The 18546-nt window shown below is 46.2% G+C and overlaps 1 protein-coding gene across 1 annotated transcript; it reads left to right on the forward strand.

The window, feature by feature from the left end:
- The first annotated feature begins 16229 nt into the window (after positions 1–16229).
- LOC142821308 (olfactory receptor 2AP1-like) lies at positions 16230–17201 on the forward strand. Its single transcript, XM_075912182.1, has one exon. It carries the CDS (start codon positions 16230–16232, stop codon positions 17199–17201), a length of 972 nt encoding a protein of 323 aa, XP_075768297.1.
- The last annotated feature ends 1345 nt before the right edge of the window (positions 17202–18546 follow it).

The following is an 18546-nucleotide window of genomic DNA, read 5'->3' on the forward strand; positions in this document are numbered from 1 at the left end:
GACTAACAATAAGCTATTTCCTCCTTCCGTCTCCCTTGCCTCACCTTCTGTTCTAAAATCTGATTTGTTAGTTTATAATGTGTTCACTTTCTTCATTGTATTCCTTTGTTATATATGGTCATGCCAAATTTCCTTCAGAATGTGATCTGAGGAAGTGGGTCTGGCCCACAAAAGCTTATCACCTAATAAACCATCTTGTTAGTCTTTAAAGTGCTACATAGTTTTTCCTTTTGTTTTATCAAAATAGAAATGTGAGACCAACTGCCTCCCGCTACAAAACTACCAATATTAAAAACTTGAGTTTGACTATTATTGTCCATTGGTTTTTCCTAGGTTGATGGGACCCTCAGATAACTGGAATTTTTAGATAACTGGAACGCCCTAATACCCAAGCATGCCAGAAAACCGCAGTTCATTTTACGTGTGCTATTTTCCCTTTCACACCCGTGACATATTGCCCGCTGCAAACTAACCCTGCCCCGTCCTTCAGATTTTCTGTGCTAACATTCTAGACTTTGCCCTACACTTTCCTTTATCTTCTCTATTGACAGTCTTCAAGTATCTCAGTCAATTGAGCTTTGGGTGTCTGCATCCTACAGAGCTTCTTGGTGTATTTTGGAGTTACTCCTTCTCTCACCTGGTTAGCAATTTCCCCTTCCTATGAGATGATGTAATGTCCCTTGATTTCTGCTGGTGGGAATGGGAAATTATGGCATAGGAAAAGTCATTATTTAATTACAGAATGTAAAAAAATAATAATCAAGAGCAGTCTTCTTATCAGTCCAAAAGGGGAAGGTATAAAAAAACCCAACTAATTCCAAAGTGAAAATACCAGACAGCAGAACTATTGACTCAAAGGATAAAGAAATAGAAAAGGGGTATGTCTCATTTCAAAGGAAATTAAAGCAGACAGCTCTTCTAATCTTACTGGAAATCTAATCTCTTCATTAGCTGAGTAGATCTGCCTTAATAATAGAACAAAAGGAACCGACAATACTTCTATCTCATAGGAAGAAGAAAATTGAAATGCTCCCAAGTTAAAAAATTCTTGGCTAAAACTCCCAGGTCAATGTAATTTTTGGACCTGGAACTCCACATTCAGGTGGAGAAGACCTCCAACCTGCCACATAAACAAAGTTTCAACCTCCTTGTTGAGTTGACATAAGTTGTAATTTTTAAAGGAAACTAAGGGAGTTGGGCACCCAAGAGCCTTTGAATGGCAAAGGGAATTGGACACCTACCCTTTCAAAATCCCCACTTTGATGCCCGATGGGATAACTTGCACCTGCCCTCTTGTTTGCTAAGAGAATGATGGGTTTCTTCTCCCACAGTATGAGGCTTGCAAGGGAGTGAATCAATTGCCGCACACTGACCGTCAGAGTATTGCGGGTTGGCGTGTGCCCGGGTACCCTCCGTCTGCGGCTCCGCAGCTGCGTTGTGTCTGAGTCTGCCTTGGAACCTCTGGCCAGCTGCTCTAAGATCCTCCTGCTTGCTGTGGAGAATGGGAGGAAGCAAGTAAACGCTGTTCTCAAGTTTTCCCATCTCTCATCTACTGTCTAGACATATACCCCATCTCCGTAGACCAGAGGATGGGTGACAAACCTCAGTAGCCAACATCTTAGATTTCTAGGGTGAGTGCCTTAAAGAGACGGCAAACCATCAATCATAAACACTCTGGCTGCATCTAGACTGGCAAGTTTTTCCGCAAAAGCAACTGCTTTTGCGGAAAAACGTGCCAGCTGTCTACACTGGCCGCTTGAATTTGCGCAAGAACACGGACGATCTCATGTAAGATTGTCAGTATTCTTGTGCAAATACTATGCTGCTCCCGTTCGGAAAAAAGCCCTCTTGCGCAAATGTACTTGCGCAAGAGGGCCAGTGTACACAGCTAAAAAGTGTTTTGCGCAAAAAAGCCCCGATGGCGAAAATGGCGATAGGGGCTTTCTTGCGCAAAACCGTGTCTAGATTGGCACGGACACTTTTCCACAAAAAGTGCTTTTGCGCAAAAGCATCCGTGCCAATCTAGACACTCTTTTCTGCAAATGCTTTTAACGGAAAAACTTTTCCGTTAAAAGCATTTGCGGAAAATCATGCCAGTCTAGACGTAACCGCTTTCTGTATCTCTGACTCAAATTCATTCTGTCTCTTTCACAGTCATCTTCCAGCACATACTAGCAGTGGTGGTGTGCCTCGACGCATGGCCTAGATGGTTTCTATGCAGCCTGACTGCTCTTACTGCAGTTTTAAGTACGTGTCTATCGGCTTCATGATGTTATTGCTCAAATTGAATTCTGTGAGTCGTGAGTTCTGAAAGTTACCCGATGCAGCCTGTTCAACATCGATATTATATCTGGGCATTATTCTCTACTCGTCATCCAAAATGAGTGCATATAACAAACTTTGCTCCATATGTGCATGGAAAAAAGTAAGGAGAAATGTGGAGGTTGAGTGCTGTATTGAGAAGAGGAATGTGGTCTACAACTGTTATTTTGAGAGAGGGCAGGAAGACACAGACGTGGAGAAAATAACTCTTGCCTTTGCCCCCGTACAGGGCCTGATACAAAACACCTTGTAGTTAAAGACTGACAGTCTTTCCCTCGACATGGGCTCTGAATCATTAATGAGGTGAGAACATATGAGCCACAGTGAGAGAGAGAAGACTTTTGTGCCCTCCTTGTATCAGCTAACAAGATATCAGCTTGCACAGGAGGGGGCTGGGTGGTGAAGGGAAATCGAGCCTAGAGGTTTTTTGCTCCCGGCTTGACAAAGCCCTGGCTGGGATGAGTGAGTTGGGGTTGGTCCTGCTTTTGGGAGGAGGAGGAGTTGGACTCAATGACTCCTTAGGTCTCTTCCAGCCCTAGGATTCTACGATTCTAGGATTCTAAGACCCATGGGGAGGTATTGATCTGAGGAGATGCAGAAACCAGACTAAGCGATGCCATCCTCTCTTTCATTATGCTGCAACCAATACAATGCAGCTTCGTCTGGATGAGCTGCAGAGTGACTCACTTTGCCCATGTTGGCTAGTTCTGAAATAAGAATCAGGAAATCAAATAATCAATGTCAATGAATTTTTTACGACAAACCAGTTCCCACGGTACAGGAAAAAAAGGGAATATGGGACAGGGAAGGTTCTCCTCATGATCTGTTTCATTCATTCCCTCGGCATATATAAAATCATGAGTGATGTGGAGAGGGTGAATAAAGAACAGTTATTTATTAGTTTCCATAATAGAAGAACTAGAGGACACGAAATGAAGCTAATGGGTAGCAGGTTTAAAACTAATAAAAGAAAGTTCTTCTTCACACAGCGTGTAGTCAACCTGTGGAACTCCTTGCCAGAGGAGGCTGTGAAAGCTAGGACTATAACAGAGTTTAAAGAGAAGCTAGATAATTTCATGGAGGTTAGGTCCATAAAAGGCTATTAGCCAGGGGATAAAATGGTGTCTTTGGCTTCTGTTTGTCAGAGGCTGGAGAGGGATGGCAGGAGACAAATTGCTTGATCATTGTCTTCGGTCTACCCTCTCTGGGACACCTGGTGCTGGCCACTGTTGGCAGACAGGATACTGGGCTAGATGGACCTTTGGTCTGACCCAGTACGGCCATTCATATGTTCTTCTTACTAGCCACTGTGGGCCGACAGGACACTGGGCCAGATGGATCTTTGGTCTGACTCTGCGTGGCTGTTCTAATATTCTAAATCTGAGAGCCATTCAGAGCCCTTTGTTAGGCTTATTTTGCTGTATCCCATCTGTGATTGGCTTCCCCGGATGGCTTCATGGATCTGGGGTTCCACTGAGTCTTGGCTTCCCTTCATACTGTGCGGCTGTGGTAAGAAGCATGTGGCTCCTACACTTCCTCCAGCACTGACATAGGGAGGGACACACCCATCTGAATTTTCATGCAGGCTTTCTGATCAGCCACTCCATGAACCAACAATAGAAACACTATAGTCCAGATTTCCACCAGCTTCCCAGCCTTGGACCCCAGAGCTCTACTCAGAATGCCAACTCACAAGAATGTGTTATCCAATTTGCTTCTTCCTCCACGTGGAGAGGAACCTGCACACTTCGACTAACCAAACCACGCTTTTTCCCTTGGCCCTTCACTTAAATGCACGTTGGATGAAGTTACATTACAAACAAGATTATCATCTGCCCAGCGTAGATGTGAAGTGGTTATAAGGGCCAGCAAATTTCCAGCAAGTACATGAACATGCAAACTGAGCATAGGACGTAGGTAAGATTGACTACCTTTGGGCAAGGTGAGTGAGGCGGTTGCCTTGGGTCTGGTGCGTTCAGGGCCCCGGGCTGTCCAGCTCCCGGATCCGCCCACCCACCCGCTTGCTCGCTGCCCTGATTGGGAGCCACGTGGCCTAGGGCCCCGCAACCTCTTTGGCCGGGCCTGTTGACTATGAGCAGTTGCTTACCGGGACGTATCACAGCATCAGCCTGGCAGATTCTCAAGGCACAAACTGCGTTTGAGTTGAAGCTTCAGTTTCTTGGGTTTCCAGGCAGAGGCAAGGGATCCCTGGAGCCTGGCTCCCGCGCCTCCTACAGCTCAGTCTTGGTTCCTCAGGCTTCTACAGAACACTTCGTGTGTGGGGAGGCAGGAAGAACTGATGAAATCACTCCCGGCCTTATATAGCTCTACACCATGTTGCAGAAAAATACAGCCCTTCCAAGGTACAGTCTAGAGACTTCTCACGTGCCCTTGGAAAGTCACAACAACCAGGTTCTCTGGGGTGTCCTCAGGAAGCCTCAGCAGGGGGGGGAGATAAATTTCTCCTAAGTTCTACTTTTCCCCCAGTGGCTCATTACACTGTGTAGGCCCGTCCCAAACAGCCATATAAACTCCACACTTCTTGCCTAGTGGGAGTTAGCCAGGAGTAACAACAGTTGAAAAACAGACACCTAGTCAATCCTCAAAACCTCAAGATACAATAATGATACATGCAAATAAAGAGGATACTTGTATTCAGCAAATCCTAACATTTCCAGTGACACCTTATTTGACACATCTTGCACAAAATGCATCATAATTATGCAATAAGCATAGCATAATCAGCATGAAGCATGCAGTGTGCACTGTAAGACTATCTACCTTCATCTACTTTCCCCCTTGATTAGGCCTCCGTTGGAGTATTGTGTCCAGTTCTGGGCACCCCATTTCAGGCCAGATGTGGAGAAATTGGAGAAGCAGGACCAACCCCAACTCAATCATCCCAGGAAGAGCTTTGTCAAGCCAGGACTTAAAAATCTCTAGAGATGAAGGTTATTTTTTTCCCATTTAATGTATTTAATAATTGTATTGCTTCTACGCTTTGATTGAATCCATCAAGAAGTGAGTTGAAATTGCAAAGCTATCCTCGATAGAACAATTCTCCCAATAGAAACCCTTTAAAATTAAATATTATATCTTGAAAAAGCGGCGAGGAGTCCTGTGGCACCTTATAGACTAATTGAAGTGTAGGAGCATAAACTTTCATGGGCAAAGACCCACTTTGTCAGATGCATGTGATGATATTGTATCTTGGTGCTCTTCCGCTAGAGGTGGTGCACAGCAGCTCATTAGCTCAATATTAGTGCACATAGCAAAATTTATTTTGTGCAGGGATAGTCTTTCCCTGAGGGTATGTCTAGACTACAGGCTTTTGTCGACAGAGGCTTTGTCGACAGATACTGTCAACAAAGCTTCTGTGGACAAAGAGCATCTAGAATACATCCAGTTCTGTCGACAAAGCAAGCCGCTTTGTCGACATGACAGTGTAGACGCAATAACGCCTTCTGTCGACAGAACTATGTTATTCCTTGTAGAATGAGGTTTGCTGCGGTCGACAACTGTTGAGTTCTGTCGACGTTATGTCAACAGATCTCAGCAGTAGTATAGACGCAGGTGTAGTTTTGTTGACAAAACTCCACTTTTGTCGACAAAACCCTTTAGTCTAGAAACACCCTGGATGACAAAGTTTCATGACTCATGATTATAAGATGCAAAATGCTGGAGAATATGAGCCATAGCAAGATCAAGTATGGTTTGGCCCCTTTTAATAAGGACAAATGCAAAGTGCTCCACTTAGGAAGGAACAATCCGTGTCACACACACAGAAGGGGAAGCTACTGTCTGGGAGGGAGGCCTGCAGAAAGGGATCTAGGGGTCAGAGTGGACCACAAGCTAAATATGAGTCAACAGTGTGAGACAGTTGCAAAAAAAGCAAACATGACTTTGGGAGGCATGAACAGGAGTGTTGTGAGCAAGACACGAGAAGTCATTCTTCCACTCTACTCTGCGCTGTTTCGGGCTTGGCTGGAGTATTGTGTCCAGTTCTGGGCATCACATTTCAGGACAGATGTGGAGAAAATGGAGAAGGTCCAGAGAAGAGCAACAAAAATGATGAAAGGTCTAGAGAACATGAGCGATGAGGGAAGGCTGAAAGAACTGGGCTTGTTTAGTTTAGAAGAGAGAAGGCTGAAAGTTGTGGTATCTCCATCCCTGGAGATATTGAAGAGCAGGTTGGACAGACACCTGTCAGGGATGATCTAGAAGGTGCTTGGTCCTGCCATGCGGGCAGGGAATGACCTCTCAAGTTCCCTCCCACTCCTTGGCTGTGTCTAGACTGATTTTGTGGAAAAACTTGCCAGCTGTCTACACTGGCCGCTTGAATTTCCGGAAAAGCACTGATGATCTCATGTAAAATCATCAGTGTTTTTCCGGAAATACTATGCTGCTCCTGTTTCCAAAAGACTTTTGCACAAAAAGGCCAGTGTAGACAGCACAGTAGTGTTTTCCGCAAAAAAGCCCCGATCGCGAAAATGGCAATCGGGGCTTTTTTGCGGAAAACCGCGTCTAGATTGGCCACGGACGCTTTTCCACAAAAAGTGCTTTTGTGGAAAAGCATCCTGCCAATCTAGACACGATTTTTCCGAAAATGCTTTTAACGGAAAACTTTTCCGTTAAAAGCATTTCCGGAAAATCATGCCAATGTAGACGTAGCCCTTGTGTTCTATGGTTTTATTATTCTAATCCCAGGTCTACACTTTGCTTTACAAGTATTCCATTGGTGTGTGGCTGCAGATTATAAAATCACAGCTCTATAAAATCACACATCCCCTGGCTGCCATCCGGCACCAGTTTCATAGCACTGTGAAGGGCCCCGTGAATTTTCAGAATGGTTCTGCCTTTTGGCTTCACAGAGAGTCTAGGGCTGGAGCCATCGTCATGGGGTTGACGTGTGTGCACTAGAAATAGGTGAAAGCTACCACATTGTCATCACATGTTACCAGCATTTAGACAGTAGCAAAAGCACCTGGATTCACACCAGGGAAAAGCCCGGCTGACTGTCCCTGTTTGCAATAACTGGGAGATTTGGGATTGAAATAACTGTTGTATAAATGCGAGAATTCCGCGATGGACTCTATACTGGGTCTTCATTAATATAGCCCATTGGGGATGGAGGACTTGCAATTAAGACCTTTGGGAATCAATTAACAGCAACGCTGCCTGTGTCATGTCCTCTGAAATATTGCTAGTAAGTTGCAGGGAGTTTTCGGTAGCGTGGTCCAAATTCTTCCCTGGTGTAACTCCTCTCTTTACACTGTGATTATGTCAGGGCTGCAGCTGAACCAGTGTGTTTTCATCACAGAGCTACTTTGCCGGGCTCTGACACCAGACACACCCCTGGAGTGAGAGGAGGTACTCCGTATTTACACCAGCATAGACCTGGCCTTAGAATCAAATGAGTGTTTACAGTCTGACACCATCAAGCACAGAAAACCCCCCAGTAACCACCGCCATGCATGAGTGGTACATAGCAAGATTTTTTCCAAATATTCACACACCTTGTATTCTTTTCCCATTTTACCACTGCAAACCCACTTTACAATCTCTTCTTAACAGGTTTATAGTAAAAATGGATTTTTAAAAACAGTTTTTAAGTCTTTTTGGCAAAAACCTGTCTTGTACAATCAAACCTTTCCAAATGTGTAATTTTTTTCATTTAAAATATCAGGGTTTTTTTCTGTTCATGAGGTTGAAACCAACTCGGATGACTTTTGAGCAACTTCGTATACAGCTACATTGAATGTAGCCAGAAAGATATTTCAGCGACTAGTGGAACTTACAGAAGTGTCTCGGTGCCTAACTCCCATAGGTGACAACAGGGCCATAGACTCCTAGGCTACGTCTACACTGGCATGATTTTCCGGAAATGCTTTTAACGGAAAAGTTTTCCGTTAAAAGCATTTTTGGAAAAGAGCATCTAGATTGGCAGGATGCTTTTTTGCAAAAGCACTTTTTACGGAAAAGTGTCCGTGGCCAATCTAGACGCGGTTTTCCGCAAAAAAGCCCTGATCGCCATTTTCACGATCAGGACTTTTTTGCGAAAAACAGTACTATACTGTCTACATTGGCCCTTTTGCGTAAAAGTCTTTCAGAAAAAGACTTTTGCCCAAACGGGAGCAGTATAGTTTTTCCAGAAAAGCACTGATGATTTTACATGAGATCGTCAATGCTTTTCTGGAAAATCAAGTGGCCAGTGTAGACAGCTGGCAAGTTGTTCCGGAAAAGTGGCTGATTTTCCAGAAAAACTTGCCAGTCTAGACACAGCCCTTCAGTTTTATATTATCCTAAATAAATTGGCTCAGGGTGTCTGCATTCTCCTGCAGAGCATAAATTTACTGAACACTTTTCTCAGGTCTTATTTTACCTCCCGGTTTCTCAGGCTGTAGATGAGTGGATTGAGAAGGGGAATCAGGACCATGTAGAAGACCAAGAACACTTTGCTGAGGTTCCTCAGGTCATCATTTTTGGGTTAGACGTACACAATCGTCAGAGTCCCATAGAAAGCGGTCACCACCATGAGATGAGAGGAGCAAGTGGAAAAGACCTTTTGTTTCCCCGTGGCGGACGAGATTCTCAGGACAGTGCCTATAATAGCAAGATACAATATAACCGTTAACAGAAATGGGCATTTTCTCCCATCTTTTCTGCTTCAGAAGAGAAATCAGCGATTTCACCTAAAAGTAGTAACTTTGTTTTCCCAAGCTGAATATTAGTTTGTCAAGACATAGTAGAATAATCTGTGATAGACTATAATAAAATATGGGGATAGATAGATGGATGGATGGCGGAATTAAGTTATCCAAATATATGACTAGATTTGGGCTACAAGCAGCTTTCTCCAGGCAATGTGACAAAGAATTTCAGAAACCTATGGGAGATAAACAGCTGTGGATAAGGTCTCCAAAGGTATTTGCGTCTTCACTAGACCCGCTAATTTAAACCCCAAAAGTTTGACTGTGGCAACGTTGATCTTCTCCGTACTGTAGACAAGCCCTTAAGCTGTCTCTATGCTACAAAGAAAAGTCGGAAAAAGATACACAAATTGCATATCTTTTTCCACGTTTCTTTCGGAAAAGGCTTTTCTGAAATTTGGCATGTCTACACGGCACCAAATTGCAGAAAATCCTGCTCTTTCAGCACATCCCTTCTTCCTCATACAATGAGGTTTGCAGAGATGGCGAAAGAACTCATCCGCTTTTCCGAAATTCCTTGGATACGGCACAGAAAGAGCTGCAGTGTAGATGTAGCCTTAAAGACCAAGAGACTTATTTGGGCTTGAGTTTTCATGGGCAAAACTCCACTTCCTCGTGACAAAGTGGGGTTTTGCCCACAAAAGCTTATGCCCCAAAGTGCCTCATTGTTTCTCAGATACAGACTAACACGGCTGGGACTTCCTCCTCCGTTGCGATGGGCCAAACCTAGGGTCTTGCCTACAATGCAGAGTTTTCTCAACAAAAGGCAGTTTTTGATGCAAAAACCCCCATGGAACTGTACCCACTTCACCTCCAGTTTTGGAGACACCACAAAATCACCTGGCCGAGAGATGTTTTGCACAAACGTTTTGTTGACAAAGGGCCACGGTAGAAGCTGCTCATCCCACGAGGCATACCGGGGAGGTCAACAAATGCCTTTGATGTCGACCGTGGAGCGTCCAGACTACCGCGCTGAGCCGCCAAACAGCTGATCGGCACAGCGCGACAGCCATTTTAATTTAAATGAAGTGGCGATTATTTAAAACACCGCTTCATTTTGCTATGTCTTCAAAGGTAATCTACATGGCTCCCTCGACAGTAATCTACATGGCTCCCTCCCAAAGGTCCATCCAGCCCAGGGTCCTGTCTGCCGATAGTGGCCAATGCCAGGTGCCCCAGAGGGAGGGAACACAAGAGAGAATTGTCTCGTGATGCCTCCCCTGTCATCCATTTCCAGCTTCTGTAAACAGAGGCTAGGGACACTATTCCTGCCCATCTCAGCTAATAGCCATTGATGGACCTAACCTCTGTGAATTTATCTAACTCTTTTTTGAACCCTGTTAAAATCCTGGTCTTCACAACATCCTCTGGTGAGGAGTTCCACAGGTTGACTAGACAAGTTCTCAGCATGGAGAACTGGCAGCAGAGACGCTTTGGGAGAGCTCCGGGGGAACCTCATAAGTATTAACATGGAATCTGCAGGTGCACACAGGGGGCTACTGCTGTGTGAGGGGAGGGCAGGGATGGTGGGAAGGAGTCCTTCTCCTCTTGCTGCAGGATTGTTTGCTGGGGCTGCTTGTCTGAACTTCAAGGGTGCATCTAGACTGGCAAGATTTTGCGCACAAACTTGCCAGCTGTCTACACTGACCACTTGAATTTGCGCAGGAGCACTGACTTTGTACTGTACAATATCAGTGCTTCTTGCACAAATACTTTCACGCTCCCACTTGGGAAAAAGCCGTCTTGTGCAAGAATACTTGTGCAAGAGGGCCAGTGTAGACAGGGAAGAACTGTTTTGCACAAGAAAGCCCCGATGGCTAAAATGGCGATCGGGGCTTTCTTGCACAAAATCACGTCTCGACTGGCCATGGATGCTTTGGCGCAAAAGCATCTGTGCCAATCTAGATGCGCTTTTGCAGAAATACTTTTAACGGGAAAACTTTTCCGTTAAATCATGCCAGTCTAGACGCAGCCCAAGAGACAGCATGCCAACACTCTCCCCTAACACACACACTCCCCACAATATGTCCCACCTTTCCCCAACACGCAGGCCCCTCCCTTCATCCCCCATCACACACTTTCCCCTCCTCCTCCCACACACGCCAGCTGAAAAGCTGCCGGAAATTTTAAAGGCTGCCCCTGGCGCCATGGGACGGAGAATTCTGCATCCAGTGCAGCTGTACCTATCTCCAGAGGCATGGCAAACCCTTCCCAAAGCACCCTGTGGCTAGCTGCCCGAGGAGAGAGCTACCCAGAGTGCACTGCTCTCTGTTTTGATGCAAGAGCCACTAGAGTAGAGGCACTGGGCCCATACAAGGAGCATGGTGGGGATATGCAACAGCGGGGTACCTAAAGCGTTTTAATTAAAGCAATGCACATTTTGTCGACAAAAAAACGGTGCCTTTTAGACAGAGTCTGAGTGAGGGGTGGTACGTTTTGAGCAACGCTGGGGGCTGCCAAGTGGAGGCTAGTTCTAGCTCCATGCCTTCCACGTGGGCTGGCTGTCATTCCGGGCTGCTCTACATTACGGTTAGGTTGACATAAGGCAGCTTATGACAAGTTTATTATGTCACTGACTACACTACCGGCCTGCCCCCACCGATGTACATGCCGTATTGCACTGGAGGAATGACTCCAGGTTCACCAGTGGGGCCGGCTTATGTTTGCGTAGCTATGGTGCAGCAGGGTCTGTCTCGGCACTGAGCCCCTCACATTGGCTGTTTTGTTAATTTCATGATGGCAGGAGGCAAGGAGAACTGCAGACGAATCCCAAGCATAGTTACCGGCTGGGGGCCGACTGGCTAAGCAGCAGTTCAGCAGGAAAGGCCCTGGGGGTTACAGTGGATGAGAAGCTGGAGATGAGTCAATAAGGGGCTTTTGTAGCCCACGAAGGCTAATGGCGTATTCGGTTGCATTAGGAGGAGCGTTGCCGGCAGATCCAGAGAAGTGATTATTCCCTTTATTCAGCTCTGAAGAGGCCACATCTGGAGTATTGAGTCCACTTCTGGGCCACCCACTACAGAAAGGATGTGGATGCACTGGAGAAAATCAAGCAGAGGGCAACAAAAATCATTAGGAGCTGGAGCACATGACCTATGAGGAGAGGCTGAGGGATTTGGGCTTGTTCAGTCTGCAGAAGAGAAGAGTGAGGGGGGATTTGAGAGCAGCCTTCAGCTTCCTGAAGGGGGTTCCAAAGAGGCTGGAGAGAGGCTGTTCTCAGTGGGGGCAGGTGGCAGAACAAGGAGCAATGGGCTCAAGTTGCAGCGGGAGAGGTCTAGGTTGGAGATTAGGAAAAACGATTTCCCTAGGCGGGCGGGGAAGCGCTGGGATGGGTTCCCCAGGGAGGGGGTGGAATCTCCATCCCTAGAGGTGTTTCAGTCCCGGCTTGACCAAGCCCTGGCTGGGATGATTGAGTTGGGGTTGGTCCTGCTTTGGGCAGGGGGCTGGACTCGTTGACTCCTGAGGTCTCTGCCGGCCCTGGGATTCTAGGATTCCCTGGAGAGCTTGGCAGCTGCTCCCTGCTCCCAGCTGGAAGCTGCGGTAAGAAGCAGGGGTGGGGAGATGCAGACCCCACCTCCGGCTGGATGCCAGCCTGAGAAGCCCCCTGTGTCCCTCTGCACAATTTAGGGAGGGAGCTGGGCAGCCCTGTCAGTTTCATGGCTGGGGGGCGGATCCTGAAATTGACAAGGCTTCCAGCTCCTGGTAGGGACTGTGGGGGGAGGGGGAGGAAGCTGGATCTTCCGTAGGCAGCTCACGTGATTACAACTCGCTGGGTCTCCTCGTGTAAGAAAGGAAGCCGTGCCAGCTTGCAACCTGGCCCTAGCTTGCTGGAGTAGGACCTTGCCTTCACGCATCCCCCGGAGCGGACGGTGCTCCCTGGGGCCAGGCAGGCTGGTTACGGCAGGGCTGTTGCCTGTACTGGGTGTGTTACAAGGCCAGTGGCAGCTCCCAGGACTCCGTCGATGGAAGTGCCCCTCCGGCGTAGCACCAGGGGGCGCACCCTGCTCCGGCGGAGGGTACAAACGTGAGGAGGCGAGGACACAATCGCCAGAGGCAAGATGCTCCGCCAGTGATCTCCACGCCTGCTTGTCATTCTGGGGCAGGCGGGTCTCTTTCCTGGAAGCCCAATTTCTGGGGAGAAAGGAGAGAGAAGAGCCCAAAACCTGTTCAGCAAGGCCGGAGAGAGCCACACTCATCAACCGGACCAACCCCTGGTCTCAGGGACGTGGTGTCCCTCACCCCGCTCCTGCCATGAGCTGAGACAGAGCCTGGCTGTCAGGGGGGTACGGACCCTCTGCTACTTCACTGATGAGAGGAAAACAGGGTGCCCGCTCGGCTGGGGCTGTTGCGGGGGGAGGGGGAGTCTCAACAGCTGCAGAGACATAAAAACATGAGACCATGAGAATGGCTTTGCCTATGTCAAGGTATATCATGACCACCGCCTTCCCCGTGTCCACAGAGCCAGTTACCAGCTCATAGAAGGCAATCCAGGTGGTCAGGCAGGACTTGCCTTTGGTGAATCCATGTTGACTATTCCTGAGCACTGTTTACTATGCAACTTCATTCATAGGTAGACTTTTGACATTTGAAAGTTGTTTCCATTAATCAGGAAGCAATTTACATTGTTCAAAGTGTTGGTGATTTAAAAAAAAACCCACCTGGGTGTAGCAGAATGAAGAGTATCATTTTCTCCCACTTTTTTGTTCACTTCTTTTCTTTCTTGCCACAGATTTTCTTCCTTGGTTTCTTCCTCAGATTTTGAAAAAATGGCAGACTTTAATTTTTTCCCCCTCTTATTTCAAGATCCCTTTCAAAGTTTTGGGAGATCGGAATGGGAAAAGGGAAATGTGAAAGAACATCAAAATCTTTAGGTGAAACAAAAGACAGGACTATGCAGCACTTTAAAGACTAGCAAGATGGTTTATTAGGCGATGAGCTTTCGTGGGCCAGACCCACTTCCTCAGATCAAATTGTGGAAGAAAATTGGCATGACCATATATACCAAAGGGATATAATAATAATAAAAAAAGTGAACACATATAAAATTGACCAATCAGATTTTGGAACAGAGGCCGTGTCCAGACTCAGGGGTTTTTTCGGGAAAAGTAGCCTTTTCCCGAAAAAACTTCCCCTGCGTCCAGACTCAAGCCGCGTTCTTTCGAAATTATTTCGAAAGAACGCGGCTTTTCTTTCGATGGCAGTAAACCTCGTTTCACGAGGAAGAACGCCTTCTTTCGAAAGTTCCTCTTTCGAAAGAAGGCGTTCTTCAATGTAAAGAGGCCGTCTTCGAAAGAGAGCATCCAGACTCGCTGGGTGCTCTCTTTCGAAAAAGCGGATTTCTCTTTCGAAAGATCCGCCTGCAGTCTAGACATAGCCAGAGCGGGAGGAAGGAGGGGAGGTTAGTGTCTATGAGATAATGATATTAGGGGTGAGAATTGGGGAAGCTATCTTTGTAATAGGTAAGGTAGTTAGCATCTTTGTTAAGGCCCATTCATAAAGTATCAAATTTAAGCATGAATGACAGTTCTGAGGTTTCCCTTTGTAGTCTGGTGTTAAAGTCTCTTTGAAGTAATATACATGCAGTGAGGTCATTAAGACAGTTTGATCTCAGAAAGTGGGTCTGGCCCACGAAAGCTCATCACCTAATAAACCATCTTGTTAGTCTTCAAAGTGCTGCATAGTCCTGTCTTTTGTTTCTGCAAGACCAGACTAAGTTATGGCTACATCACTATTGAAATCTTTAGGTGTAACGGTTGGCGTGTTTTCAGACTCATGTAACTTTATATCCCTTGTACATGATCAACTTGGCTACTGTGGCTATTCAGGGTGATTGTATCATTCAGGTCTCAGAATGCTGCTAATCATTTTGAATCAATACCCTGTCTTGCCAAAGAAATCCAACAGAAAACACAGGATGGTCACAGCAATGTAAAAATGGATCTGCATGGTATAGTTTAGTCAATTAATGCCAGCCGAAAGAGGCATACGAGGTAAAGCTTTGAACTAATCCCATTCATGAATGTTTGGGTTTTGGTTTGTGGACGAGGAAAACCTTTGATGTCCAAATCAAGACAATACTCCATGTGCACTGGGGACCCCGGCGTGCAAGGAATCCAGTCCTCTTAGCCATATTTGCAAAACTCCTCCTGGGAAACTGGCAAATTCGTTAGTGTTGGCTCTTTGGAGCAGATTCTGCAGTGAGGATACCTTAACTCCTGCTACGTAATTAATGTAGCGGGAGTTGTGTCTCTCAAGTCAACCTTCCACTTTAGTGTGGACCAACCCAAGTGTCTCTCTGACTACATCACTGCAGTGTATCCAGTGTAGAGGGGACCTTAAAACAGCTGGAAGATTCATCATGCACCTTCATGACTGATTGCCTCCTCTCCAGGGGTGTATCTAGACTACAGGGTTTTATCGACAAAAGTGGACTTTTGTTGACAAAACTAGACCTGCGTCTACACTGCTGCTGAGTCCTGTCGACATAACGTCAACAGAACTCAGCAGTTTTGTCGACGATGGTAAACCTCATTCTACGAGGAATAACGCCTTTTGTCAACAGAGTTCTGTGGACAGAAGGCGTTATTGCATCTACACTGTCACGTCAACAAAGCGGCTTGCTTTGTCAACAGAACTGGATGTCGTCTAGACACTCTTTGTCGACAGAAGCTTTGTCCACGGTATGTGTATATCTAGACTACAGGGTTTTGTCGACAGAAGTTTTGTCAACAGATACTGTCAACAAAGCTTCTGTCGACAAAGAGCATCTAGACTACAGCCAGTTCTGTCGACAAAGCAAGCCGCTTTGTCGACATAACAGTGTGGACGCAAAGGACAGTGTAGATGCAATAATGCCTTCTATGGACAGAACTCTGTCAATAAAAGGTGTTATTCCTCGTAGAATGAGGTTTACATACATCGACAAAACTGCTGAGTTTTGTCGACGTTATGTTGACATAACTCAAAGGCAGTGTGGACACAGGTATAGTTTTGTCGTCAAAAGTCCACTTTTGTCGACAAAACCCTGTAGTCTAGACACACCCCAGTAGCTTTCCAAAGCCAATATTTGGGCTGGTGCTCCAGACGGAGAGGGAGAATGTGACTAGTGATATTTTAAATGGATAGTGTTCTGCAGTGGTACATAGGATGCATCTGCATTATTAGCAGAGTTTGTTTGCTCTCCCCCAGACACGACCCATGGCTTTCACGGAACGGGGAAATCTCACGTCCATCACAGAATTTATCCTCTTCGGATTTGGTGATCTCCCGGGACTGCGCTTGCTTCTCTTCCTGTTCTTTCAAGTGATCTACGCAGTGACGGTGGTCGGGAACCTCTTCATCGTTGTGTTGGTGGTGGCCGATCGGCACCTCCACACCCCCATGTACTTCTTCCTGGTGAATTTATCCTGCTTGGAGATCTGCTACAGCTCCGCCATCCTGCCCCGGCTGCTGGCCAGTCTCCTGACGGGGGACAGGACCATCTCTGTCAGTGGTTGCATGACACAGTTTTATTTTGTTAGTATCTTTGGAGCTACAGAATGTTATCTCTTAGCGGCCATGTGCTACGACCGGTATTTAGCAATATGCAAACCCCTGCATTACGGAGCCTGTATGAACGGTGGGTTATGCCTCCAGCTAGCAACTGGGTCTTGGCTAAGTGGGCTTCTAGCAGGCACTGTACCTATGTCCTTCATGTCACAACTATTTTTCTGTGGTCCCAATAAAATCGATCATTTCTTCTGTGAATCCACCCAAATAATGAATTTCTGCTGCGGTGACACCTCCCAGCTAGAGCTTCTAATTACCATTGTGGCTGCTGTCTGCACTCTGCCACCGTTTGCATTCACCCTCACGACCTACGTGTGCATCATCTCCACCATCCTGAGGATCCCGTCCGCCACCGGGAGGCAAAAGGCCTTTTCCACCTGCTCCTCCCACCTCATCGTGGTGACCATCTACTATGGGACCCTGATCGTCGTGTACCTGCTCCCGAAAACCAACCCGCTGCGAGAGCTGAACAAAGTCTTCTCTCTCTTCTACACAGTCCTGACGCCCCTGGCCAACCCCTTCATCTACAGCCTGAGGAACCAAGAGGTCAAGGAGGCTCAGAGAAAAATCGTCCGTAAATATCTGGATTTCAAGAGAAGTCAAAAACCTCTCTTTTTCTGAGGTAAAACGGGGGTGAGCACAGTGACTGTGTAGCCTTGGTTTCTCACCAGCTCTTTGGTGAGGTCTGCTAATGAAGTTTCCAGATGTGCAAAGACTTGAAACTGGAAGAGGAATAAAGACCAGGAATGTTATCGTCGGAATAAAACTGAGTTGTATTTTATTGGCGGAATGTTGGCAACGATAATTCAGTGAATTCAACAGACGATAGCTAAGTAGGAAACTAACCCAAAATAAGGCTGTAGGGCTAGGTTGCCAAGGGATTTTGACATGGCCAGACTTTACCAGCCAGTATAATCCTTATCCTGGCATTTGGTATTCAGACTTACTATGAATTCTGTGTTCCCTGAAAACTGTGTATCTATGCAACTGCCCAGGAGAGATTCAAATACTGCCCATCTGATTAACAGAGCACTCAAGGTGTGTCTACACAGCAAAGTTATTGCGGAATAACGGACGTTATTCCAAAATAACAATGTGAGCATCTACATAGCAATTCCATTATTTCAAAATAACAGATGGCTTATTCCGACTTCTGTAAACCTCATTCCATGCAGAATAACACCTATTTCAAAATAGCGATTTTGAAATAAAGCCTGTGTAGACACTCCACTTCTGCTATTTTGAAATAGACCCTCACCAGGGCTATTCTAAGTTATTCCCTCCTGGGGCTTTAAATTGAGAGAGCATGTCTACATTAACAAGCCTGTTTTGGACTCATTTTGAGGATTCCCTAATGTGTAAACATGCTATTTTGAAATAAGCTATTTTGGAATAGCTGTTCCGGGATAGCTTCTTCCAAAATAACTGTGCAGTGTAGACATAGCCTTAAAGTTTTTTTTTTCCTGATGGTGCACATTCACCTTGTGCCTTGGTGCACATAAAAATTTATTCTGCACATGGCTAGAAAAATCCACACATGGATGGGAAATAATGGTTTAGATACTCATGAAATCCACATTTCTTAACCATTTCTCGCAGAGACTCCTTGACATTTTCATGTTTCTGGCTGAAAATAAAATACCCAGAGAGATATTTTCACATCCAGCTCTGATGTGTTCTCAAGCAGCTTTGCTCTTACTAGGCCCATCTGTAAATTTGGGAACCTTTCAATGGAATGTTTTCTGCTGGTTTGCGTCTGCAGGGTGAAATCTAATTCTTCCAGCCCTGGCTACGGTCATGTCAACATCTGTCCATATAGACTGTAAAACCTGTTATGGCCCCTTCCCTGCCCCACACCTGCTGCCCCCTAGTGCCCATTATACAGTATAGCCGCCCCTTCCCCACCCCACCCTCTGCTGCCCCCTAGTGCCCATTATACAGTATAGCCGTCCCTTCCCCACCCACC

Source organism: Pelodiscus sinensis, chromosome 30 (genome assembly GCF_049634645.1).
Source record: "Pelodiscus sinensis isolate JC-2024 chromosome 30, ASM4963464v1, whole genome shotgun sequence".
In the NCBI taxonomy this organism is placed as follows: Eukaryota; Metazoa; Chordata; order Testudines; family Trionychidae; genus Pelodiscus; species Pelodiscus sinensis.

Bases quoted from the DNA above. Each gene is read 5' to 3' on its own strand.
- LOC142821308 (XM_075912182.1), top strand. From the start codon at position 16,230: ATGGCTTTCACGGAACGGGGAAATCTCACGTCCATCACAGAATTTATC.